The following is a 26,102-nucleotide window of genomic DNA, read 5'->3' as shown; positions in this document are numbered from 1 at the left end:
ATGGGGAAAGATCACAGGGATATGGGCAAAATGAAGGCAAATGGATTACTTTAGTTTCCGAAACTGGGTCGGACGAGTTTGGTTGAAACATAAGAATTATGGCCACTGTTCTAGAACGTGCCAATGCTCCCCCACTGAAACTTTGATCACCTGGCCACGCACATTCCCAAAAGAACAGGTCTAGTATGGTCCCTTCCCTTGTTGGACTACTTACAAGGTATTTAAAAAAAAATCCTATACACAGGTAACAAATATTCTCTTGACCCCACCCATCCAAACCGCTGGGACTAAACGAGTCCCAGTCAATTTAGGGACAGTTCAGATCACCCACCTAACGCCTATTTTCACATTTTCCAAAACCTGCCTGCACATCTGTTCCGCTTTCACTGACTACTGGGATGGGTGCAGCAAAATCCCAAACTAATTATACTGAACCTATTCTTGTGCTCTACGCAATCTCTAAATTCATTTGCTTTACTCGTCATACTCATTGTATTAAAGCAAATACACCTCAGACCACCAGTCCTGCCATCTTCCTCTTAGTCTCCGACTGCTCCTTGGTAATTTTACTTGACCTAATGGTCTAGTTCCCAGCCCTGTTACACTAATTTAAATCCTCTCAAGTGGCACTAACAAACCTCCCTGCCAGGACTATGGAGTGCCCCTCCAATTCAGATGCAACCTGTCCTTCTTGTACAGGTTCCACATCTCTGGAAGACATCCTAAAGCCCCACAAACCTGAACCCCACCTCTCCTCCAGCAGCTCTTTAGCCATGTACTTAACTGTATTATATTATTTGGATTCTCTTCAATCCTATGTGCCAAAGCTATCACATGTCCTCTTTTTGCCTTTCTGATTTCCCCGAGTATACTGCTAATTCCTTTACACATCTAAGGATTCACTTGATCTCTGCTATCTATACTGACATATGCTTCCTTCCTGTTCTTGACCAAAACTTCATTCTCTGGACATCCAGTATCCCTACACCTACCACTCTTGTTTCTCATCTTAACAGGAATATCCTGTTTCTGGACTCATTTTTGAAGGCTTCCCATTTTCCAGACATCCCTTTACCTGCAAACATCTGCCCTCAGTCAATTTTTGAATACAAATCTTTCGTAATACAGTCAAAAGTAATACAGTAATCTAATCTAAAGAATTCTCTTGTACACACAAATTCCTCTCCATCTAAACCCTTACACTATGGCAGTACGAGTCTTTGTTTGCAAAGTTAAAATTCCCACCATAACCACCCTATTATTCTCACTAATAATAGATCTCCTTCCAAATTTGTTGCTCAACTTCCTGTTGACTATTGAGACTGTTGTATAGGCCCCCCAATAAGGTGATTATCCCTTTATTTCTCAGCTCTACCCAAATAAATTCCGTGGACGTATTCCTAGGAATATCCTCCCCAAGTACAGCTGTAAAATTACCCCAATCAAAAATGCCACTCTTTCTTCCTCTCTTGCCCTCCTTTCTATCCTAACTGTAGCAATTGTATTCTGGAACATTAATCTGCCAGTTCTGTCCATCCCTGATCTATATCTCTGTGACTGATGTAATATCCCAGTTCCTAACCATGCCCTGAGTTCACCTGCCTTCCCTTTAGGCCCCTTGCATCGAAATAAATGCAGTTTGATTTCAGTCCAACCTCCTTCTCTGCCTTGCTCCTGCCTGCCCTCAATGTCTGACTTGCTCCTTCCCCCAGCTGTACCCGTCTCAGACCGATCTCTTTCCTCATTATCTCACTGGGTTTCACCCTCCCACCTAACTAGTTAAATCCTCTAGCAAATCTTCCTGCAAATATTAGTCCCCTTCCAATTCAGGTGCAATCTGTCCTTCTTTGACAGGTCCTCTACCCCAGAAGAGATTCCAATCATTTAAAAATATGAACCCTTCTCCCCTGCACCAGCACCTCAGCCACGCATTCATCTGCTCTATCCTCATATTCCAACCCTTACTAGCTCGAGGCGCTGGGAGTAATCCGGATATTACTACTCAAGGACCTATGTTTTTAATTCCTGCCTAACATCTTCTATTCTCCTTTCAGAATCTCAGTCTTTTCCCTATGTAGTTAGTTGCAATGCATACAACAACCTCCTGCTGATCCCTTTCCCCTTGTAAAATATTCAGTACTCTATCCAAGATAAAAGGTGATTCTGGCACCGCCCAGAGAGGCAATACACCATTCTGATTTCTCGCTCGGGCCGCAGAAACATCTGTCTATGGCTCAGACTAGAGAGTCCTCTGTCACAAATTAATCGCTTGGAACACACATCCCTCATTACATTACTGTACCAAAAGCTTGGCAGTTCATACTACATTCCCTACGTTTTCCAAAGCACCATACTTGTTTGAAGTGGGGACAGCCACAGGAGACTCCCGCACTACCTGCCTCCCTCTCCCACCTTTCCTGGAAGCAACCCACTGATTGCATTGATAGCTTTTCTCCCTTCCAATAACTGCGATCCATCACTTCTTACCTCCTGTAAATGATTAATTGCTTCTAATGCTATTCCAACCAATTGATGTGATCTCATAGCATTCACAATCAAACACAGTTACTACAGACAATCAGTAACATGGAAACTCTTCCTAATTCTGAGCATTCATTCAACAGGAAGATCACCTCATGGAATCCTTACAGTGTGGAAACAGGCCATTATTGGCCAACATGTCTACACTGACCCCTCCAAGAGTAACCCATCCAGACCTATTCCCCTAACCATATTATTCGGCATTTCCCCTGACTAATGCACCCCAACCACAAACTCTTGAATATTATGATCAATTTAGCGTGGCCAATTCACCTAACCTGCACATCTCTGAACTGTGGGAGGAAACCGGAGCACGCAGAGAAAACCCACAGACGTAGGGAGAATCTGCCAACTCTACACAGTCGTCCAAGGCTGGAATCAAACCTGGGTCCCTGGCATGGTGAGACAACAGTGCTAACCGTGGAGCCACTATACCATCCTCAAGGCCTACTCTACTAAAGGCTATGTTTGCACCTTAGTCTGCAAGCCAGAAAATAGCAGTCTTTCACTGCTCCAGGCTAACCTAGTTTGTATGTTTTATATTTTTAAATTTTAAGAGAGAGATCTCAAAACATAGAATCAAAAAAGAACCTCACTATGATAGATCTATAAAGAAAAATCAATAAGGTAACACTTAAAACAATCCACTTTGCTGCTCCTGTGCTGTTAGCTCTCCAACACAGGTTCCTCCAAGATCAACTGTGAATTACAGATTGTCTAAGAAAAATGTCCAGAGATACTCCAACTCAAACAATGACAGCAGTTGCTGTGCAGATTTACTACGTCTTCTCCCGCCATTTCAAATCTCATCAACTGCAGACAATAATCCTTATCAGCTCGTCACTAAACTTTTCCCTGTGTCTTTCTCTCAGGCTATATTCCTAGTAAACTACAACTGGGTAAGTATTTTCTCTTCCCAGACACTCCTTACTCACTGTCTCTAGACATGGTTCCTGATCAACCAAACCTATGCCACTTTTTGAATCACAGTATCACCTCCAGAAATCCATCTCTAAATTCAGCTTCATACTGAACTGGTGGTAAACTGTGGCAATCTTCTGTGTTACTGTCACCGCTTGGAGGGCTTAGTTCATCCAATCTTTTCTCATTTTAATTCCTGTAGGCTATTCATGTGAATTTGTACTGAACTCTTCCTCCAAAAGGCAACACATCCTTTCCGTGGCAGTGCTCATAAGCACGTACACTACCCCAGGTGTGATCTATAACAAGGGTTGTGTACACATTTTTATACCTTTAGCAGAACTTCCTCACCTTGATACTTGAGGTCTCTAGTCTAACAGCATTCCATTTGCCTTTTGGACACCCAGCTATACTCCACAATTGATGCACACAAAGACTTACAATACTCAAGATTCACTGTCCTAGCATTTAACCATTGGACACAAATCCATTCTTTATTCTTCCAGAATGGATAATGCTACAATTAATGACACTGAAACGCTTGCACACAAACTATAAGAACTCTTTGCAGTTTTGTACTGTGTCTACATTACATACTGTACTTATCTTCTGAGTACAGTGAAGGCCATCCCACAGATATTTTTGTGCGACATCACTAACCACTTCCTTCCAACTGGAGTCCAGGGTCTTACTTCACATGCTCCCTCTCCTAATTCAAGTCCTAGCCAGATGAAATTAAATAAAAGATTCATTGATTTTAACTAAAACTAATGTATTGAACATTACATCTGAAATACAAGCAAATTATCTATGTTGCCACACCTATCTACTAAAATACTTAGTCAAAAATATTCCTTTTGATTCACTTGACACTAATGGGTCACAGATCAGTTACATCTAGGCCACCCTAGGTAAGGATGGTAGATTCATTACCCTGAAGTACATTAGCTGAAAATGTGTTGCTGGAAAAACGCAGCAGGTCAGGCAGCATCCAAGGAGCAGGAGAATTGATGTTTCAGGATTCCTGAAGGGCTCGTGTCTGAAACGTCGATTCTCCTGCTCCTTGGATACTGCCTGACCTGCTGTGCTTTTCCAGCAACACATTTTCAGCTCTGATCTCCAGCATCTGCAGTCCTCACTTTCTCCCTGAAGTACATTAATAAATCGGCTGGGTTTTTAAATGACAAAAAAAATGGCTGCCACTAGGTTAGCTTTTAATTCCAGATTATCTGGAACAGTATTACTCAGGACGTTAACTTGGGGTTCTGGATTATTGGACCAGTGACATTACCAAAATCCATCCTTCATTCAGTGGCATTATGGTATTTTCTAACATTCTTCTTGCTCACAGGAACACTAGCAAATTCCAATCTAGCTGCTTATTGCCCATTATTTGTGATACTATTCCAAGCCACAATGCAGACACTAGTGAATTCCCATCTCAGACCATGCAGTAAATAAAATGGAATTGATTTTTATCTAGAAGTTTGTAATAACCTTGCACATATTATGTCTTGCACTTCGGCACTATAAAGTAAAGCAGCAGACTTTGGGTCCCTGTGTTCTGCAAAGATTCTACATTGAGTACGTGCAAAACGCTATTTTTCTGACAAGTCATGCACCATCTCCAATTCACTTGCTGATACACTGAAGTCTCTCCATTGGTATTATGACTGACATTTAAAAATGCCTCAAATTCACCATTTAGAACAAAGTTAAATGCTGTTGACATTTACCTTGTGAGCCAACAGTACAATTAAGTGCATAACCATTCACCAAAAGACTCTCTCTCTGGCTCCGTCCATGAGCCTTTAGCAGATTTATCGCCTTGATTGGATAGCGAGGCTGACCTTTAGCATCTGTGAATTTTACTGCATGAGCAGCATCGACCACCATGTTGGCAAAGAAATCTGCATCACTGTGCAATTAAAGTCAAGGTTAATAAGAATCACAGAAATTTAAAAACTGTCCAAGAATTACTTCAGGTATGTTTAAGAACTCACCCTTCTCACACTCAGGAGGCTACATTATATCGAGTGTATTATGGCTTTACATGTGTCAACTTGAGACTAGTCAGCTAGAAATGCTTGCTGATAATTTCCACTCATTCATAAAATTCAATGATATCCATCTCAAATGCACAAATATAAGAAGGCAATTGAAATAATCTACGTCAGAAACAAAATTTGTCAGGTGACAAGATACAAGAAATTGTTGCTATAATCATTAATTTCAAGACAAATGAAAACAGAACAGACACTTGTACCAAAATGTAGTTTAAGAAAGTTTCACCAAGGCCTGGTAACAGAATCCCTACAGTGTGGAAGCAAGCCATTCCGGCCATCAAATCCACAATGACCTGCCAATAAACACCCCATCCAGACCCAATCCCCTACCTTATCGCTTTAACCCTGCATTTCCCATGGCTAATCCATCTAACCGGAATATCTCTGGACATTTGCCTTAAATCAAGAATGGAAAAAATTTAAATCTAATGCCATCTAGCAGCATTTCATACTACTTGCTGGTATTAAACAATTTTGAGGACTCCAGATTTATTTCAATTAAGATTCAAAGTTATCTTTAAAAGGTTCTGTTGCACTCAAACACTTGTTTCTAATCAAGAAAAACCAAGCATAGGCAGGAAAGCAACCTTGACCATGTTCAGTTAGTTGATACTAACTAGCACTTAATAAAGTATAGCAGACTTTAACACTAACAACTTACACATTTTTTTAAAAAAACAGCCACATTTCTTGCCAATATATAAATATCTCATTTGAATTGATTCTATTTGGAATGCCTACTAGAGTACAAGGACAAGAAAATCACATTGAATTTATTCTTCTTACAAGTCAAAAAATTTCAGAAACACATGCTTCTGTTCAAAAGATACACTCCAATTATTTTTGATGACATGGATGTTTTAGCAGCATTGACAAGACACTCTCTGCCTAGTTCATCCATATTAATGGTCAAGTTCTCCTGGATGTAACGGACTGCCTCCCTGTTAATAAAAAGGAATATGTTTACTCAACATTGTCTTTATTTAATAAGATTCATGTTGGGATCTTTTACAGGAGAAAAATAGTGTATCAATACAAAAAATTAACTGAAATCAATGTTTACCTCTATGGATAAAACATGACATTGCTTTTTTAAAAATTAAATTACGAATGGTCTTCCTTTGATATCAGACTACCACAAATCAGCCATTTCTCACTTCACGACATTAGAATGGTTAAAGCAACTTCATCTTATCCACAACAGACACCAAAAAAAACTGGATGCTGTAAATCAGAAACAAAAACAGAAGTTGCTAGAAAAGCTCAGCAGGTCTGGCTGAAATAGAAATCAGAGTTAATGTTTCGGGTCCGTTCAGAGGAAGGATCACTCTATCCGAAACATTAACTCCGATTTCTCTTTACAAATACTGCCAGACCTGCTGAGCTTTTCCAGCTATTTCTGTTTTTGTTTCATCTAATACCCAAATGGCTGCAAATAAACATGGCAAAAAGTTCGTCTTGACGGCTCAATGTTCGAGAATGCGCTTCCACACCTGATTTATAGTTCTCAGCAAGACAATTCTAATGACTTTATATAGTCACAAAAAAGCCCGTAGTGTTAGGTAAGGGGTAAATGTAGGGGTATGGGTGGGTTGTGCTTCGGCGGGTCGGTGTGGACTTGTTGGGCCGAAGGGCCTGTTTCCACACTAAGTCTAATCTAATAAAAAAAAGAATACATCAACAGCAACATGCAAAAAAATTCATACATATGTGCAGTCATTTTATTTGTACAGAAACAAATTCAGTACATTGTTGTGACTATATTTTTCTCCCCACAAGTAATAACTAGCAAGCCAAGAAACAAAGTCAAGCTAGCCAAACAATGCGGGTTAATGGAAAAGTTAATAATTTCTCAAATCTAACCCCAGGCAACAAAGCAACTTCTCCAGATCTTTTATGAAATAAAAACTCGTGTATATCTTGAAATAAAGACTGAAGCTGTAACAACCACTGTTCTACAATTCTTTTAAAATATGAAGAAGTTTATAAGGGGAACAAAATGGTCTCACAACTAACACTGATTGGAGCAACCGTGTTTATTATTTGGGTTCATCCTGTGTACAATATTAGTGCAACACACAATGAGTAATGGTGTTCGTATTTAAACCATGGAAGAATTAAGTGTCAACTCTGAATTTCTGAAAAGGACTGTAAGGCATGTTGATTAAGATATGTGAATCTCTACAGTCTCTATTACTGCTGAATATATCTAACATTTTCCATGTGGCAAGGGAAAAATACAACCTGCAAGAATATGCAGATCTCAGAGACCCTTAAATTAAGAATAAACATCCTCCGTTCCTCCAAACTTACTCTCACTTCACCATTCACGGACACATGCAAAAGTTTTGTTCAACTCCAAGATTCTCTTAAAAATAATACTTTTAAAATATTCACATGCAATGTAGATATCACTGGGAGCTGGGCTAGAGTTCAAAGATTATAACTATTATACTGAAGAAACAGATACATTGTCAAATCAGAATGGCTTGGTTGTGACATTGCGAGTGGTTGTATTCCCTTATATCTGTTACCTTGTCCATCTAATTGGTAGTGGTCATAGGCTTGGAGATGCTAATAAATCTTGGAGAATTTTTGTAGAGCATTTTACAGGTAGTACTCACTGCTGTTCATGAACATTGGTGGGAATGGGAGTGAACGCATGTGGATGTGGAGACAATCACGGGGCTGTTATCTCCTGGATGAGGTCAAGCTTCTCGAATGTTGTATTGTATTCATTCATCCAGTTATTACTTGTGTGGAGAGCATTCCATCACATTCTTGATTTGTCTTGTTGAACAACAGACAGCTTTGGAGAATCAGGTGGTGTGTTATTCACTGCAAGATTCCTAGGTTTTGACCCACTATTATAGCCACACAACAGAGTTCAAGCTCTGGTGAATGTTGACACCCTTCCCAGAATGTTGATAGTACCGGGGATTCACTGACAGTAATGCCATTCATGGTAAAGAACAGCATGGTGGCTCTGTGGTGAGCACCGCTGTCTTGCAGCACCAAGGACTGAGTTTGATTCTGCCCTCGGGCAACTGTCTGCATGGAGTTTGCACATGCTCTACGCGTCTGTGTGGGTGTCCACCCACAGTCCAAAGATGTGCAGGTTAGTTGAATCGACCACACAATATTGCCCATTGTGTCCAGGGATATGCAGGCTAAGTGGATTAGCTATGTGAAATGCAGGGTAAAAGTAATAGAAAACAAAAGTGGGCTTGGGTGAGATGGTCTTCGGAAGGTCAGCGTGGACTCGAGGCCAAATGGACTGCTTCCATAGTGATTCTAGGATTTAATGCCAAGAGGCAAAGGTTATATTCTCTCTTGGTTGGGCCTAGGGCATGTTATTTTTAAGCCAGAAGGCATAGATTCATGTCCTAACTGCTCCAACACATGTCATAACATTCTTGAACAGATGGATTAAGAATATCTATTCCAAGGAATTCCTGCAAAGTGCACTGGAGCGGAGATAGCTGACATCTAATAACCACAACCATCTTCCTTTGTGCAAGAAATTGTTCCAACTAGTGAAAGTTTCTGCCCAATTCCCACTAACTCTAATTTTGCTGAGGTGAAGTCCCTTGACGTCAATGTAGCCTTGATGTCAAGGACACCTAACACTCACCTCTGGTGTATGCAGCTGTGCATGATTGAACCAAGGCTGTAATGAGTTTGGAACCTAATGGCTGTCACAGAACTCAAACTGAACAGTGAGCAATTTACTTATAAGCAAGTGCTGCTTGATAGCACTGCTGATAACAGCTTTCATCACATTCACGTACAGCTAGTTCACAAGTTCTAGTTCAATTCAGAAATGGTTGACAGACTTGTATTTGAAACATTTCCACTTGTACTAAATAAAATAATTGCCACAAACCACCTCTTCCCACTTGCTTGCTCCAAACTTGACTTTATGTAACAACTATCTCAATGTACCTTCTGTGCCTATTCTTTGCACCTATAGTTGCACCCCACATTATTGACATTTTTATTTAATAAAATGTTACAAATACCAATTCAATACTTCAAGATTTGACAAGTTTTAATTCACCTGAAAAAAAAAACAACTTCAACAGCAAACAATTATTTATCATGCCAGAGAACATAGAACAACTTAATCTGCCACACATCTGTAAAAGGCTCAATTGTAAAACTTCCGACACTTGACTTATTGAATATATTTTCTGAACTTACTTGCAGGCAAGGCGATAACCACCAATGATGGAGGTTGGATGAATTTTTTGTTTGACCAACTCATCTGCACCCTTAAGTAGTTCAGCAGCAAGAATAACCTGCATTAGAGGTGAAAGCAACACAAGATGACCAGTATTAATTATTCTTCCCACCCAGAATACATTTTGAAAGCTGATGGATAGGTTTGTTAATCTAGCATTCACAAAACAACAAGAATTAAACAACTAAAAACAGGCAATGTTTTTAATTCATACACAAACCAAATCATCGAACAATTTGAAGAAATTTTAATATTATAGATTATGGAAAGTTCAGTTTTTAAAAGAAATTTGAACTTCATTATTAAATTGAAATTAGTGATTAATTCATCTTCCAAACAGTCAAAGTTGAGTATTTCTACGTAAAACACAGCATTCATGAACAACAAAGCATAACGGGTCTGGGTGGGTGCGGACTTGTTGGGCCAAAGGGCCTGTTTCCACACTAAGTAATCTAAAAAAAATCATGCTTCCAACTTGACATCAATAGGATACAGAATAATTATTTCTCTATACCCCAAGAGTTCATGTTCTAAGTTTTTGGATCTCAAAATAACACTGTCTCCCCATTTGATGTGGACAACTGTATTTCTAATCCACCGTCATGAATTAATTCTAAACAGTAATAATGGTCTCAGTCCATGGTGCTGTAATTTGTTCCAATCAGTAAACAAGTGTTAGAATAATTAAGTGAGCAACATAATCCCTCCCTAACAGCGTTGTGGATCTACCTACAGCATGTGAACTGCAGCAAAGACAGCAGCTCACCATCATCTTTAACAGCAACGAGGGACTATCAATTAAGTGCTGGCCATCCAGCAACACACATTCCACAAATAATTTTTTTTTTAAACTGTACTTCAGAACAATTCAGGTTAATCCACAGGTATTTCTCATTAGTACGTTTCTAAAATAGAAGCAGGGCAGATGACACAATTGACTTACAACTGATGTTGTACCATCCCCTACTTCCTTGTCTTGCAGATCAGCTAATTCACATAACACCTTAGCAGCTGGATGTTCTACTTCAAGCAGCTGGAGAATTGTTGCTCCATCATTAGTGATGGTGACATCCTAAAAGATCAGAAATATGTAAAATTTAAGAAATATGAAAATCCAAAAGATACCCTAAAATAATTTATTCTATCCCACCCACAATACTTTTATCTATTTTGCACTAATTCTTACAATACCGATTCTTAATTTTCGTTTAGAGCTCTTCAAAATATAGTAGATGTGACATTACTAAAGGAAAGCACACTACAGTAATCTAAAACTCTCAGGAAACATTCAAGAACAGAACATCAAAATAAAATGCAAGGCAAGACTGACATTCTTGAACACTGCGAATTTTTTCAATATTAAATCAACATTATACAGTGAGGCAACAGTGGTTAATACTGTTGCCTCACAGTGCCAAAGACCCGGGTTCAATTCCCACCTCGGGCAACTGTCTGTGTGGAGTTTGCACATTCTCCCCGTGTCTGTGTGGGTTTCCTCCGGATGCTCCGGTTTCCTCCCACAGTCCAAAGATGTGCTGGTTAGGTGAATTGGCCACGATAAATTGCCCATAGTGTTAGGTGAAGGGGTATATGTAGGGGAATGGGTCTGGGTGGGTTGCTCTTCGGAGGGTAAGTGTGGACTTGTTGGGCCGAAGGGCCTGTTTCCACACTTAAGTAATCTAATCTATACTGGATGGATAAAGGAAAACGATCATGAGCAAATCAATACTGGGGGAGGATTTGTTGATATAGTCACAGGATGTCTCTTCAGCAGAGCCACAGGCTGAATCAAACTAGTCAAATTAAGAAGCCTGAAATCTTACAACAATAAGGCAAAATCTGGCTTGCTGATATACAAATGTGCATCGGGCCACATGTGTTTTTGGGATAAGTTGCTTTCTTTAACTTAGATAAGTTTTTAAATCTATGCAATGAAACAAAATTGACATTGATACACAAACTAGCCCTGCTCACTTTCAACATCACTTCATTATAATGGCAGGTTAGACAGTAAAGCGAGTCACTGAAGAGCATGCCTGACAGATCAGCTTGTCAAATCATCCAAAAGCTTTATCTTAATGGTGACTGGACGAACATTGGTTGGAAGACTGATTAGTCATGTCAATTACCACCCACACCTGGGGAATTACTGCCACAGAACCTACTGAGCTTGCTTAATTCTCAATTTGACTGTTAGTGAAATTGCACTTGGAGTATAATTTTGCTGCTACGTATTTTACAATTCATAGGCCTGGTGACTGACGAGTGTTAGTGACCACTTCTTCACAAATGCTTAAAAGTACAGCTTGTCTAATCATTTCTGGTGTCATTCGTCCAAGCACTTGGACATCAGTGTATCTCTAATCCTACCCAAATCTACAGCCACATCATTGAACTTCTAACTAAGTTGCGATTTTTGATGTGTTGTCTCGGCATAACTGTTTATTTAATTACTTGTTTATGATCTGATATGTAACTACATCTGTGTAGCCAATCTTCCTCATATCAATTCTATAGGGCTTTGACTGGTATTTTAGACTTGAGCTTTATTTACCTTTGGCATTTTTTTCTTCTGCAGTCCTCTTGCTATTTCTTTGCGCATCCTCCTCAGGAGTTCACTGATCATTCTTTCCTAAGACTTGCCTGGACGATCTCAAATGGTCTCACAACCCCTATCATACCACCCCACAAGGCCACTTCTGATCATTCCCTTAAATTGCTCTTACACTATACCTTTGCTTGTTAAGCCCACTTCCTTCATCATACTCTTCTGATTGAAAATCAAGTAACTTAAAATTGCATTTTCAGATTTCCAAAAATTTAGGACCTCCCTTTCATCAAGACAGCACTACTGAGGCCCCTCTCCCATTAAAATTATTAGTCTGCCTCAACCTAGTGGTTCCTCCAATATAAATCACTCATCTTCATTGCCTGAGGTCCATTATCTTGAGTCCTTTATCAAACGTGGTTCCCCTGACAAGAATTTCCATTCAGCTTTGCAAAGTTGCCAGGCAAAGGAATTAAGACAGTACTTCATCAAGATGTTTGATTGCATGCTGAGTTTCAAGAAACAAATACAAAGCATCACTAGAAAGTCTATAGCCTTAAAACTTGTCTTTAAACATTTAGACTAAAACGTAATGCTGAATTATAGAACACATTTGCTGCACACGAAAAATTGACAGGCAGCAAGGCTCAAAAAAGGAGAGAAAGTGAGGACTGCTGATGCTGGAGATAAGAGCTGAAAACGTGTTGCTGGAAAAGCGCAGGTCAGGCAGCATCCAAGGAGCAGGAGAATCGATGTTTCGGGCATGAGCCTGTGCCTGGAGCCATTTTATGGTCAAAGGTTTGCCCTCCTTGCTAAGAAGCCATTTTGTAAAATGATTGTATTTGACATGTTAACTGTGTTACCTTATGAACTCTCAATTACCTCTTTATGATAGGAGTTTATCTTACTATAGATGCCTAACTCTGCTGGGTAGGTTTTTCCCACCTCATGAATGACCTAGGGCCTGCAGGAGTGATTAGTCAAGTGTACACAGACCTTTTCTTCCTTACAAGTTATTGTTTTTCACTGTTGTCTGTCTAATTAAGAATTTTTTTGTTATGTGATATTTTTGTAAACTTTTGTATAACGGAAGCCACTTTGTATCAGTATATCAGAGTAGCTAAGGGCACTTGAAGAGCTGGTACCCTACTCTCCTAGGTTATTAGAACCTAGTTAGTTTAGCTTATATTGTAACAGTGATGCTACTGGTAAATAAAAGGGTTGACTAAAATTAAAACTAATCTGTCTATAAGTGTTTTTTTAATTCCAGACTCCTAAAGAGCACAATCTCCAGGACGGACCAAGAGGGGCTTACAGGTCTAAGTCCATTAAGAATTCCCTGGGCCGTCTCAAATCTGTACTTTAACATCACTAACATCAAGCATGCATATTAAACCTAGACTTGGCTACTATAATGCCATCCTGGTCAGCCTCCCATTTTTTACCCTGTATCAACTAGCAATAGTCAAAGCTCTGCTGTGTACATTAACTCAAACCTTAACTCCTGTACTACTACTATTCCAAATCTAGTAAACTCGCAGTAGCTCCAGGCCCAATAATTTTAAAATCCTCACTCATGCCTTCAAAACTCTTGTTATGCCCTTTCCTACCACATAACCTCTTCAATCTCAGCTGGCCTTGGACTTCCCCATGTTTCTCCAAATCTGGCACCTTGTACACCACAATTTAATTGGTTCCAAACTCTGGAATTCTTCCTTAAACTGCTCCACTTTTCTCTCTCAAAACCTATTATTGTACAAGCTTTGGGTCAGCTGTCCCTATGATTCAAAATCAGCATTTTTTCATCAATAAAGTTAAGCATCTAAACACATCATACAAAAAGTAATCATGAACAGAAAATCGAGAGATTTCTTTCCTGGAGTGTAAACTGGGAAGTGGAAGGGAGGAACAAAGGGAGGAGACTTGAGCCTTTGAAAGTAGGGAGACTCAAGATACAGAGCGAAAGGTGAAGGGGAATCAGGATAATTGCCACTGAAATGAAGATGACTGCATTGAAAGTAGTCAAATCCATAAAGCAAACTTTAGATGTGAGGAGACAACTGGGCTTTACTATATTCAACTGCACAAATGAAGAAGCTTAGCCATTTGGTCAAGTGCACCCAGTGCTTATGAAAAAGCAACTGACCGTTCAACAGAAGATATACTAGGTGCCAAAAAATGTAAAGAGTGGTAAATTTTACTTACACCAATATCATCGACTAACATTTTATCGAGGCCAACTGGTCCCAAGGAGCTTTTCACAATGTTAGCAATGGAGGCTGCTGCCATCACTGAAAAGAAAACCATTATTCTAGCATAAAAAGGCAAATAAGAATTATCTTTTGAAACCAATTACAAGAAGTTGAGTACAGTGGCTTAACAGATTTAATAGAGAAGATACATTAAATCCCACCATGGCGTGTTAGGAACTTGAATTCAGCTGAGCGAATGAGTAAATTGAGGATTAAATGCCATTCCATAACACTTAATGACACTGACTGTTATTTTGCTTTGAATTCAAAGTAGATGATGGGGTGGTATTTGAATTTATTTTGCTTTTGTAGAAAAGAATCAGGTAATTTTCACTTTGTTAGGTTGCTGTCAATATCATTGTTGCACTGGGACTATTTGACTAGAGGCATGGCTAGGAACATACACTTCAGCAGTACAAATAACATCTCTCTCAATCTTTCATTAAACTGCTCTGCTCCAGTGGCTGAATAGCCTGTTTCCACACTGTAGGGATTCTATGGTAGTTCTCATTTAGTAGTTCAGCCATGCCCTCTAATTATCACCTTTTTGATTCCAAATCAATCCCATCCATCTTCTCAAAGAGCAACTTTTGGATTCCTTTCACATGCCACTATTGTATTTTTCTAGTTTAGTCTGATTCTCACTTGTATTCACAACCTAACATCTATCACATATTTTGCTTCAGGCTCTTATCAATAGTTCTATATTTCCCCTTGAGGGCAAGTACCTCAACAGGAGCCTAAACTGGTTTCTCTTCAGTAACCCATCGTGCCATTAGATGATTCTGTGAATAGAAACAATTTATGATTCCTGATGAAGGGCTTATGCCCGAAACGTCAAATTTCCTATTCCTTGGATGCTGCCTAACCTGCTGTGCTTTAACCAGCAACACATTTTCAGCAACAATTTATGATAGTATGGGAAAAAAGCAGGTCATAATACCTGTTGGAAAACTATTGCATGCAGCAAATGCTCTAATAATGCTTTTGCGTCATGACAGCTGTCTGATTAAAGGCAGCCACTGTCCTGACAGTTTGTTACTCTAATTTACTGGGATGCATTTGTTCTGAACATGCTAAAAACAGCTATTTCCCAATGAACTACTTTCATTTTGATTACTTGTGGTCTTTTCCCCAGAGCCTAAGGTACTTCCGGGTATCAGTTCCAACAATACATCCTTCCTCAATAGGCATGAAAGGCGCTTATCCAGAAAATTAGGATAATTAAAAATACTATTCTATAGTATGAGCACCTGTATAACAAGGACGAATTACTCCCATTGACAAACAAATGGGCAAATTAGTCCTCAGGCTAAGGATTCACATCATAAACTTCAGTATATAAAAGCGAGAAATCTAAGAGAACACAGTGGGGCGGGCAGCGCATGAAAGATCCATAAAATAATAAAGTAAACGATAGCTAATACTTTTCTGGAGTTGCATTCAAGAAATACTGTAACTGAAAAAACAAGCTGAATCTCCCATCCGGTTTTATCACGCATTTTGTAGAATGCTTGTCTCAGTTTAACTGAATCCTATAATAAATTGAAGCAATTTACAGGATAAATAGAGCCTCTTTGTCGAAGTATTTCGGCAACGAGAGATACATGAAGGAAGGGTTGAACGTGGGACGGTTCTCCAGGTGGGAAGCTTCTGGAACATTCGGAGATGACGGGCGGGGCCGGACCGCGATACGGAGCAACCGTTTGGCTCCGAATCCAAGAGCTAGAAGCCGAGCTCGCAGACATGAGTAAGTTTTTGGATTCTCGTTTTACCTACTCATTCACCGATAACACACGTGTCTTTATCCCACGAGGGACCACGAAAGTTCCCAGATCTCTCTGCCTGTGGGAATACCACTCGGAAATAACTAAGAAACGTCACCTTTCTTCGCTTATAAAGCCATCCACTATATCTTACCATTCTGAGTGCGAATCGAATCTCCAGACGTCCTCTGCCCCAATACATTTAACGCACCTTCCATCGCCGCCATGTTCAACTCCTTCTCGCAAACAGGAAAAGAAAGTACCCGCGGTATGCCGGGATTATGTGGCATTGTGGGTAATTTTACATTGTTGCTATGGAGAACCAGAAGAACTCCGGGTGTTCGAAATATGAGCCATGAACGAAAGTTGCTGGAAAAACTCAGTAGATCAGACAGCATTTGCGGAAAGAAATCAATTAACAGTTTTAGATCCAGGAGAATCACTGGACCGAAACATTAACTTTGCTTTATCTCCATTGATGATGCCCAATCAGCTTAGTTTTTCCAGCAATTTCTGCTTTTATCTCTGTTGCTCTGGACTTTTCACCAATTCCCTCCCTTGCCCACATAAATAATTAATTACGATAAGGTTTTTTTGTCAATTTTGTTCAGGCATCTACTCTGCATTGTTTAGGCAACTGAATACTTGCGTGTTTTCTTAGATAATGTTAAAAATTACATGAAGGCCTTTTGCCTGAAATGTCGATATTTCTGCTCACCGGATGTAGCCTGGCGTGTTATGATTTTCCAGCGCCAATCTGATCTAAACACCAGTTTATAGTCGAATAGGTTTAATTGGAAGTACAAGCTTTCGAAGCGCTGCTCCTTCATTTGGTAGCTCAACGGGCAGGATCGTAGAACACAGAATTTAGAGCAAAAGATCATAATGTCATACAAATGATGCAATACATTGAACAAACCTAGATTGCTAACAGTCTTTCAACTTTTAGAATGGGTTGCAGGTTTTGATCCATTAATATGTGAATCCCAGAACTTCTTTCAAGTCACATTCTCGAGATAATTTAAGATTTTATTTTTTAAAAAGTGACACCTCAGCTCAGACAATGCATTAAGGGTGTGAGGCTAGAGTCTGTATTCCAGTCTTGAGTGAGACTGGTTCTATTTCCAAAGTGGAATTTATAAAATGTCTCACAAATTGACTGCCGACAATTTGTGCTTTTTGAACAAAATAGAATGTATCTACAAATACAAATCTGCAAACGTTAAGTTCACCCCATAGCCTTATGTGTGTGTGCAGGTGCATGTCAGGGAGAAAGAGTGTGTGTGTATGAGGTGAGAAAAAAATGAGTGTGCATGCTTGAGAGGGTGTGTGCGTGTGATGGAGTATATGTCTGTGAGAGGATATGAGTGTGGGGGGAGGGAGTAAGTATGAGAGGGGGTCTGTGTGAGTGTATGGCTATATAAGTGTGTGTATATGTGTGTGCTTGTGTGTGAATGTATAGTGGGGGGGGGGGGGGCGGGGGCAACTATAATGTAACCTGAATCCAAGGTCCCGGTTGAGGTCATCCTTATGGGTAGCGAACCCGGCTATCAGCTTCTGCTCAGCCACTTGGCATTGTTAGGTGAAAATGAGGACTGCAGATGCTGGAGACTAGATTCTGGATCAGTGGTGTTGAAAGAGCACAGCAGTTCAGGCAGCATCGAAGGGCTTTTGCCCAAAACATCGATTCTCCTGCTCCTTGGATGCTGCCTGAACTGCTGTGCTCTTCCAGCACCACTGATCCAGAATCTAATCTCCAGCATCTGCAGTCATTGTTTTTACATTGCTGGAGATTAGAGTCAAGAAGATGTTGCTGGAAAAAATCAGCAGGTCAGGCAGCATCTGAGGAGCCAGAAGGGCTTTTGCCTGAACCCTGATAAAAGGCGTTTGTCCGGAACGTCGATTTTCCTGCTCCTTGGATGCTACCTGACCTGCTGTGCTTTTCCAGCACCACACTCTCCATTCTTCATTGTTGCGTATCCCAAAGTTTGCCTTGGAGGATGATCACCCAAAGATCTGAGGCTGAATATCTCTGACTGCTGAAGTGTTCCCTGACTGGGAGGGAACATCTCTATCTGGCGAATGTTGTGCAGTGTCCATTCCTTCACTGTTGTAGTGTCGGCTTGGTCTCACCAATGTACCATGCCTTGTGACATCATTGCTTGCAGCGTATGAGATAGACAATGTTGGCCGAGTCACATGAGTACCTGCCGTATACATGGTGGGTGGTGTTCCCATGTGTCTTAGACAGTCCTTCAGATGAAGATAGACTTGGTTTCAAAAGGTATGTAAAATCTATCTGAGTATTATCTTCATATCTCATTTATCATTTCCTTTAATTTGGGATGAGCTGGCCACTGAAGTCACAAGGAGAAAGTGAGGACTGCAGATGCTGGAGATCAGAGCTGAAAATGTGTTGCTGGAAAAGCGCAGCAGGTCAGGCAGCATCTTCAGACTCCTAAAGAAGGGCTCATGCCCGAAACGTCGATTCTCCTGCTCCTTGGATGCTGCCTGACCTGCTGCGCTTTTCCAGCAACACATTTTCAGCACTGAAATCACAAGCACACTGAATCTCACTGTTATTTGGACATCCTCGCACTTTGCTCCCTGTAAAGATTCCATTCCATTCTCCCAATGTCTTTGTCCATCACATTTGTTCTAATCATGCTATCTTTAATAGGTGAGCCTCAAAAATGTCCAACCTGTCACCACACCAACCTGCCATCCTACCCAACTACCAACATGTTACTCTGTCTGCCACCTCATCAACCTAGCAACCTGCCACCTGACATACATGTCACCCTATCTACCTATCACCCTGTCAGTGTATCACCTTATCCCAGGATTCTCTGAACTTTTTGCTGCTATATTTCCCCTTAAAGGGTATGCTTTGGACTTGTACTATCTCCGGTTCCTTTTTGAATGCCACTCACCTAACTACAAGGAGCTGTTCCCAGTCAACTTTGGCCAAATCCTGTTTTATTTTAATAAATTCTACTTTTTCCCAATACAAAGCCACCTTTTGCAGGCCATGCCTTTCCTTGTCTGTAATAAATTTGAACCATACCGTGTTGTACTCACTATCACTTAAATATTCCATCAAATATTTGTTCAGTTGCTTTCCTCAGAACCAGATCCAGCACCGCGCTACCCTTTGCTGGGCTTTCCATTTAATGATACAAAAAACTCCCCTGGATACATTTCAAGAAGTCTGCCGTCTTGAAACGCTTAAAAATATGACTATCCCAGTTTATGTTGGGAAAGTTGAAATCCCTTAGTATAATTACCAAATTATTAACACCTCTATGAATTGTCTACAGATTTGCTCCTCTATTTTTTGCTGACTGATTTGGGCCCTATACTACACTCCCAATAAAGTGGCTGCCTCTTAACATTCCTAGGTTCCACCCACAAAGACTATTTGAAGATCTTTCCAAGATATCATCTCTTATTGCAGTAATTGACTTCTTGATTAATGATGCTACACCATCACCCTTTTTACACCTTCTTCGCCTTAAGGTCCTACATCCCAGAATGATTACTTGCCAGTCCAGCCCTTCCTTCAACCATGTTTCTGTGATGGCAACAACATCACACTTCCATTTGTCAATCTATGCCTTTAACTCTAAGTCTTAACTGTAACATTGCTAGCCTTAAAGTGAAGACCTTCCAGCCTTGCCTCATTCTCTTGACATTCAACATAGCTTAACTCACTGTGTTTACTTTCTTTGCTGTAGCATGATATGTCTCTCTCTTTCATCAACATTCTGTATCCCTTCCCCTGCCAGACTAGCTTAAATTCCTCCCAACAGCATGAGCAAACCTGTATGTGAGGATGTTGGTCCCAGTATGGTTCAAATGTACACCATCTCATTTATACATGTTCCACCTTCTCCAAATACAGTCCCAGTGATCCAGAGTCTAAAACCCTCCCTCTTGCATCAACTCTTGAGCCACACATTCATCTATCCTATTCTCCAATTTCTATACTCACAAACATGTGGCACTGGGAGTAATCCAGAGATTACAAACATTGAAGACTTGCTTTTTAATATACTGCCGAGCTCCCCTCATTCCTCATTTTTCCCATTTCGTTGGTACCAACATGTGTTGTGACCTCTAATTTAGCATGCTCCCCTTTCAGGAAGCCCTCCAACCATTTGGTGACATCCATGACCCTGGCAGCAGTGAGATAAAACACTATCTTGGAATCATGTCTTCAGCCACAGAACTGCCTGTCTGCTCCCCTGGCTAAAGAATCACCCATCACTATTGTTCTTTCTTCCTTCTTTCTCCCCCACTGCACACTCAAACCGATTGTGCTGCCTGGAGCTTGGCTCTGATCGAACTGCTCTGATGAACCAACACCCTCTATAGCTTCCAAAACTGGAATACCAGTTAGTGAGTCGGACCTCAGGGGCCTCCTTCACTACCTGCCTGTTCTTTCTGAACTGTCTGGTGGTCATTCATTCCCTTGTTTTGTCTAGTCCCTTGAGCTTGGTCTGATCACCTCCCTAATCATGCTATTCACATAACTGTCAGCCTCGTGGATGTGTCACAGTATCTCCAACCACTGCTTCAGCTCCAAATCCCAGAGCTCCAGCTTCTGCAACTGGGAGCACTTCCAGAACTTGTGGTCATCTAGGACACTGGCATCCAGGGTTCCTCATGTTAGGAACAAGTTTAATAAAATTTAGATGAGACCACCAAAACTGGAAACGAGACAATTTATTCTACGATCTTGCAAGAAAGAGCATCAAATGCAGAAGTAAATGAGCAATGAACATTCAAACTAGTACACAGTTATACTTTTGAGCTGCATGAGGTCACCTCTCCCGACTCTTGCATTACCCAATCTTGCTATTGTATTCTACCACTACCCAGCTGCGCTCCACCCTTATTGCCCCCTTTTCTCCAAGTTGGCAACCTTTCCCTCTGTAAGTGCTGACATAAGGCTAAACTTGCATCTTGATGTTCTTTTACTTTGCTTGTAACATCTTCCATTGTTCATAAGTACATTCCATTCTTGAACATACATTTTAACAATGTATCTTTTCATGATTGGTTTATGCGTTTCAGCTGTCTCAGCTATTTTGCTGAGACTATTATTTGAAAGAATTATTTGCTTTAATAATTCTGCACTAAAGTTAGTATTTAATTATCCACAATTATTCATTAAAGATACATTTCTCTAATGCTGCCTTGCTGATATTTTTCTTGTACCCCTTTTCTGCACATACACTCTCTTGCTTTTCTATTTCTGCAAAAACAACACACTTCTCCATTTCTTACACTCATATATGACACCCTCCATATTATGCTCGGCTGTCCTTGCCTGACATTTGATTTGATTTAATTTGATTTGATTGATTTATTGTTATGTGTAAATATGTACAGTGAAAAGCTTTGATTACAAAGCAGATCACAGGCAGATCACAGTAAACAAGAACAAAGAGATCATAGGGTGAAAATACTAGACAGAGGTATACAAATTACATCGTATAGGTCATGTGCCATGAAAGATCAACGTTAGCGAGATCAGCATTATTTGAAGTTAGAGAGTCCATTCGTCTAATAACGGCAGGGAAGAAATTGTTATTGAACCTGCTGGTGCGTGTGTTCAAGCATCTGTACCTTTTTGAATGACAGAAAAGATTGTAGGAGAGCATTACTGGGATGCAATGACATATCTTAAATTTATAATTCAGAATTGACCAGAATTATTAGTTATTTTACTGAAGTTCTCACTATGCTAAATATGGTTGACTAAGAAAGGGTTATCCAATAATTGTCAGGTGCCCAGTACTCACCAATCCAGAGCCCCTCTCACTGTTTGAAATTATGATTAAAAATCACAAAACACCAGGTTATAGTCCAACAGGTTTAATTGGAAGCACACTAGCTTTCAGAGTGATGCTCCTTCATCAGGTGATTGTGGAGCCCAATTAAACCTGTTGGACTATAACCTGGTGTTTTGTGATTTTTAACTGTGTACATCCCAGTCCAACACAGGCATCTCCAAATCATGAAATTATGATGTCAGCAGAAGCTGTACTAGAGATTCTCTCGTTGTTCGTGCAGAAGTGTGGTTACTGATTACAGTGTCCCTGCCTTCTGACTGCTGCTCCAAACTAACTGCTCTGTAAAGATTAGACCTTTCCACACTGCGCTAGATTTGAAAGATTACTGATTATGTTTCCCTGTCTCCTGGCTACTGCGGGGTTTCCTAACTGATGCTCCAAATTAAGTGCCCTATAAAACCAACTTCTCAAAGCTTGTCCATACTGATGCATTATTTGAAATAAAGCAACAATAGGTCTTGATTCAATGGCAATGGGTTACATAGAAACATAAAAGATAGGAGCAGGAGGAGGCCATTCAGCCCTTTGAGCCTACTCTGTCATTCTTCACGATCATGACCTAATCCTGCTTTCTCTCCATAACCTTTGATCCCATTCACCCCCAGTGCTACATCTAGCTGTCTGAGTGCTCTGGTTTCTTCCCACAATCCAAAGATTGGATGAATTGGCCATGCTAAATTGCTCATAATGTTTCGGGATGTGTAAATTATGTTCATTAGGGGTAAATGTAGAATAATAGGGTAAGGGAATGGGTCTGAGTGGGTTACTTTTTGGAGGGTTGGCATGGACTTGTTGAGCCAAATGGCCTGTTTTCACACTGTAGGGATTCTAACTTCTAGACAAATGTGAGGTGCTGTATTTTATTAGGGCAAATCAGGGCAGGACTGATACACTTAATGGTAGGATCCTGAGGGGTGTTGCTGAACAAAGAGACCTTGGAATGTAGGTTCACAGTTCCTTGAAAATGGAGTCGCAGGTAGATAGGATAGTGAAGAAGGCATTTGTTTGCCTTTATTGATTAGTGCATTAAGTTTAGGAGGTGGGAGGTTATCTAGTGGCTGTAGTTTTGGAATACTGCATTCAATTTTGGCGTCCTGCTATTGGAAGGATGTTGTGAACTTGAAAGGGTTCAGAAAACACTTACAAAGATGTTGCCATGTTGGAGGGTTTGAGCTGTAGGGAGAGGCTGAATAGGCTGGGGCTATTTTCCCTAGAAAGTCATAGGCTGAGGGGTGACCTTATAGAAGTTTATAAAATCATCAGGGCCAACGGAGAGGGTGAATGACCAAGGGCTTTTCCCCAGGATAGGGGAGTCTAAAACAAAAGGGTATAGGTTAAGGTGAGAGGGAAGAAATTTAAAAGGGATGTAAGGAGCAACATTTCAACGCAGAGGGTGGTGCGTGTACAGAATGAGCTGCCAGAGGAATTGGTGGAGGCTGGTACAATTACAACATTTAAGTGTCTGGATGGGTATATGAATCAGAGTTTAGAGGGATATGGTCCAAAAGCTGACATTTGGGACTAGGTTAATTTTGATTTTCTGGTCAGCATGGATAATTTGGACCAAAGGATCTATTTCCATGGTGTACAACTCTATGACTCTACAATTGGAAGAGTGAGTCATAGTCTTCAGTTCTCACTGCATTCACCAACTATTAGAGAGTCATAAAGTCACATAGCATAGAAACAGCCTTTGGCCCACCATGCCGATACTGACCAACAAACATCAAACTACACTAATCCCATTTATTGGCATTTGGTCCATTGCCGACTATGCCATATTGACTCCATACCTCTTCTAACAGTCTAAACTCTTTGCAACTTTATATGTCACAGTCTTCTGTGGCTTCTGACCTGATGTTTACATCATCAATAAAATTGTATAATTTTGCTTGACTTGCCAATGTTTCAGTTCACCAGTTGCTGCAATCATCATTCATGTATTTATTGCCTCCACAAAGAACAGTACAGCAAAGGAACAGGCCCTTTGGCTGACCAAGACTGTGTTGACACATGATACCTTTTTAACATTTTAGCTCAGTTGACTAGGTTATTGCTTTGCAGAGCAGTGTGATGCCAACAGCATGGGTCCAATTCCCAGTATTGGTTTGAGGTTAACATGAAGTACTCTCCTTCTTAACCTCTTCCCTCACCTGCGAACTGGTGGCCCTCAGGTGAAATCACCACCAGTTGCTTCTCTCTAATGAGAGAGCAACCCTTATAGTCTGGTAAGACAATGGTGACACAACAACCTTTTTAAGCTAAAAACCTCTTACCTCTGTGCAGTCCATATCCCTCCATTTCCTGCCTAATCATATGTCAAGATGCATCTTAAAAGTTGCAGTCCTTTGCGCCGCTATCATTTCCTCTGGTAGCACATTCCATGCACTTACCCCTCCATGTAAAAAAACATGCCTCTCACATGTCCTTTAAACTTGCTCTCTGGGAAAAAGATTCCAACTGTCCATTCTATCCATACACTCATATCTTTGTAAACTTCTATCAGGTTGCCCCTCATCCTTCGAAGTTCAAGTGGAAACAAACCATGTGTATCCAATCTCTTCTTATAGCTAATACTTCCAAGCTAGGTAACTATTGCTGAAGCTACTCCAAAACCTCCACATTCTTGTAATATGCTGTTCATACCTTTTTCACAATATTCCAAATATGGCCTAATTAAAGTTCTATAGCTGAAAAGTTTGCACAGCTATCCAGATCCAACAAGTTCAGCTGACGTGTAGTGAAAATAAATACCATATTCCTAAAATAAGACCTCCACCCACTATTGACAGTCAAATTCAATTATCTGTTGTTAAAATGCCCACCAAGGGTCAAATGTAATTTCTGAATGGTCTCAGAATGACTCCAAGTAGTCTACAATTAAACTGTCGTAGTCCATTAGAATAAACAAAATAAATGAGGGATTTTGGACTGCAGTGGGAGCCCTTGGAGTGGAAAGAGGACCATGGTGGAATTAGTATTCTTTAAAGTGAGTAACTAAGGAGCTTATTTTAAAGGGACTGCATGCAGCCAATGTCACACCGTGATATGCCCTTCCTGCACAATGTGGGAAATTATAGACATTTTCAATGTCTGTGATGACCCTGCGTGCAGGAAGTGTGTTCAGCTGCAACTGCTGGACAACCAGATTGTGTAGGTGGAGCTGCAAGTGGACTCACTGTTAGCTATCCACATGCTGAGGTTATTATAGACAGAATGTTCAGTAACATGGTCACACCACAGGAAAAGATTGAACAGGCAAAATGGGTATTGGTGACCATAAGACAGAGTAGAGGAAGGCAGAAGATCACTGTGGCCACTCCCATCTCTAACAGATATACCAGTTTGAATACTGATGGAGGAGATGACTTCTCAGGGAATTGCAGTCGGAGCCAGGTTCATGGCAGCAAGGGAGGAATAAGAGTGATAAGGTATAAAGATAAGGGATTCATTTATAAGGGATTCATTATAAGGGACACATGCAAGTGTCTGTGCAGCTACAGAGAAGAGACTTAAGAATAGTGTGTTGCTTCCCCATGTCAAGGTCAGAGATGATTCAGAAAGGCTGTAGAGCACTTTTGAAGGTGGAGGGTGAACAGCCAGTGATTCTGGTACAGTACCAATGACATACATAAAACTGAGTAGAGGGAGTTTAAATATAAATAAAAACCTTGGATCTCAAAGATAGTAATCTCTCAGCATTACACCAGAGTCACCTGAGCATCCAATTAACAGAATATGTCAGAAGAAATAATATGGGAGGAAGGAGCAATTTAGATTTTTCGAAAATTGGGACTGGTTCTGGGAAAAATTGGACAAATACAAACAGGACAAGTTGCACCTGGGAAAAATGGGGACCAATATTACTGGGGATCTGTTTGCTGGTGCTGTTGGAGAAGATTTG

At 40.4% G+C, this 26,102-nt stretch overlaps 1 protein-coding gene across 2 annotated transcripts in view; it reads right to left on the bottom strand.

Moving 5' to 3' along the window:
• tcp1 (t-complex 1) overlaps positions 1–16,601 on the bottom strand; it is a 54,300-nt gene extending 37,699 nt beyond the window's left edge. The window contains exons 1-6 of one of the 2 annotated variants that reach the window (XM_060831602.1): positions 16,492–16,601; positions 14,525–14,610; positions 10,715–10,843; positions 9,732–9,829; positions 6,359–6,469; positions 5,199–5,380 (exon numbers count right to left, since the gene is read on the bottom strand). In XM_060831602.1, the coding sequence (XP_060687585.1) occupies positions 5,199–5,380; positions 6,359–6,469; positions 9,732–9,829; positions 10,715–10,843; positions 14,525–14,610; positions 16,492–16,564 (679 nt within the window). In that variant the 5' untranslated portion in view covers positions 16,565–16,601. The remainder of the gene's footprint in view (positions 1–5,198; positions 5,381–6,358; positions 6,470–9,731; positions 9,830–10,714; positions 10,844–14,524; positions 14,611–16,491) is intronic. The other variant, XM_060831603.1, reaches the window with a different exon arrangement.
• Positions 16,602–26,102: the final 9,501 nt, after the last annotated feature.

Source organism: Hemiscyllium ocellatum, chromosome 10 (genome assembly GCF_020745735.1).
Source record: "Hemiscyllium ocellatum isolate sHemOce1 chromosome 10, sHemOce1.pat.X.cur, whole genome shotgun sequence".
Classification (NCBI taxonomy): Eukaryota; Metazoa; Chordata; class Chondrichthyes; order Orectolobiformes; family Hemiscylliidae; genus Hemiscyllium; species Hemiscyllium ocellatum.
The sequence above is the reverse complement of the archived record's forward strand: the minus strand, read 5'-3'. Positions and strand labels throughout refer to the sequence as shown.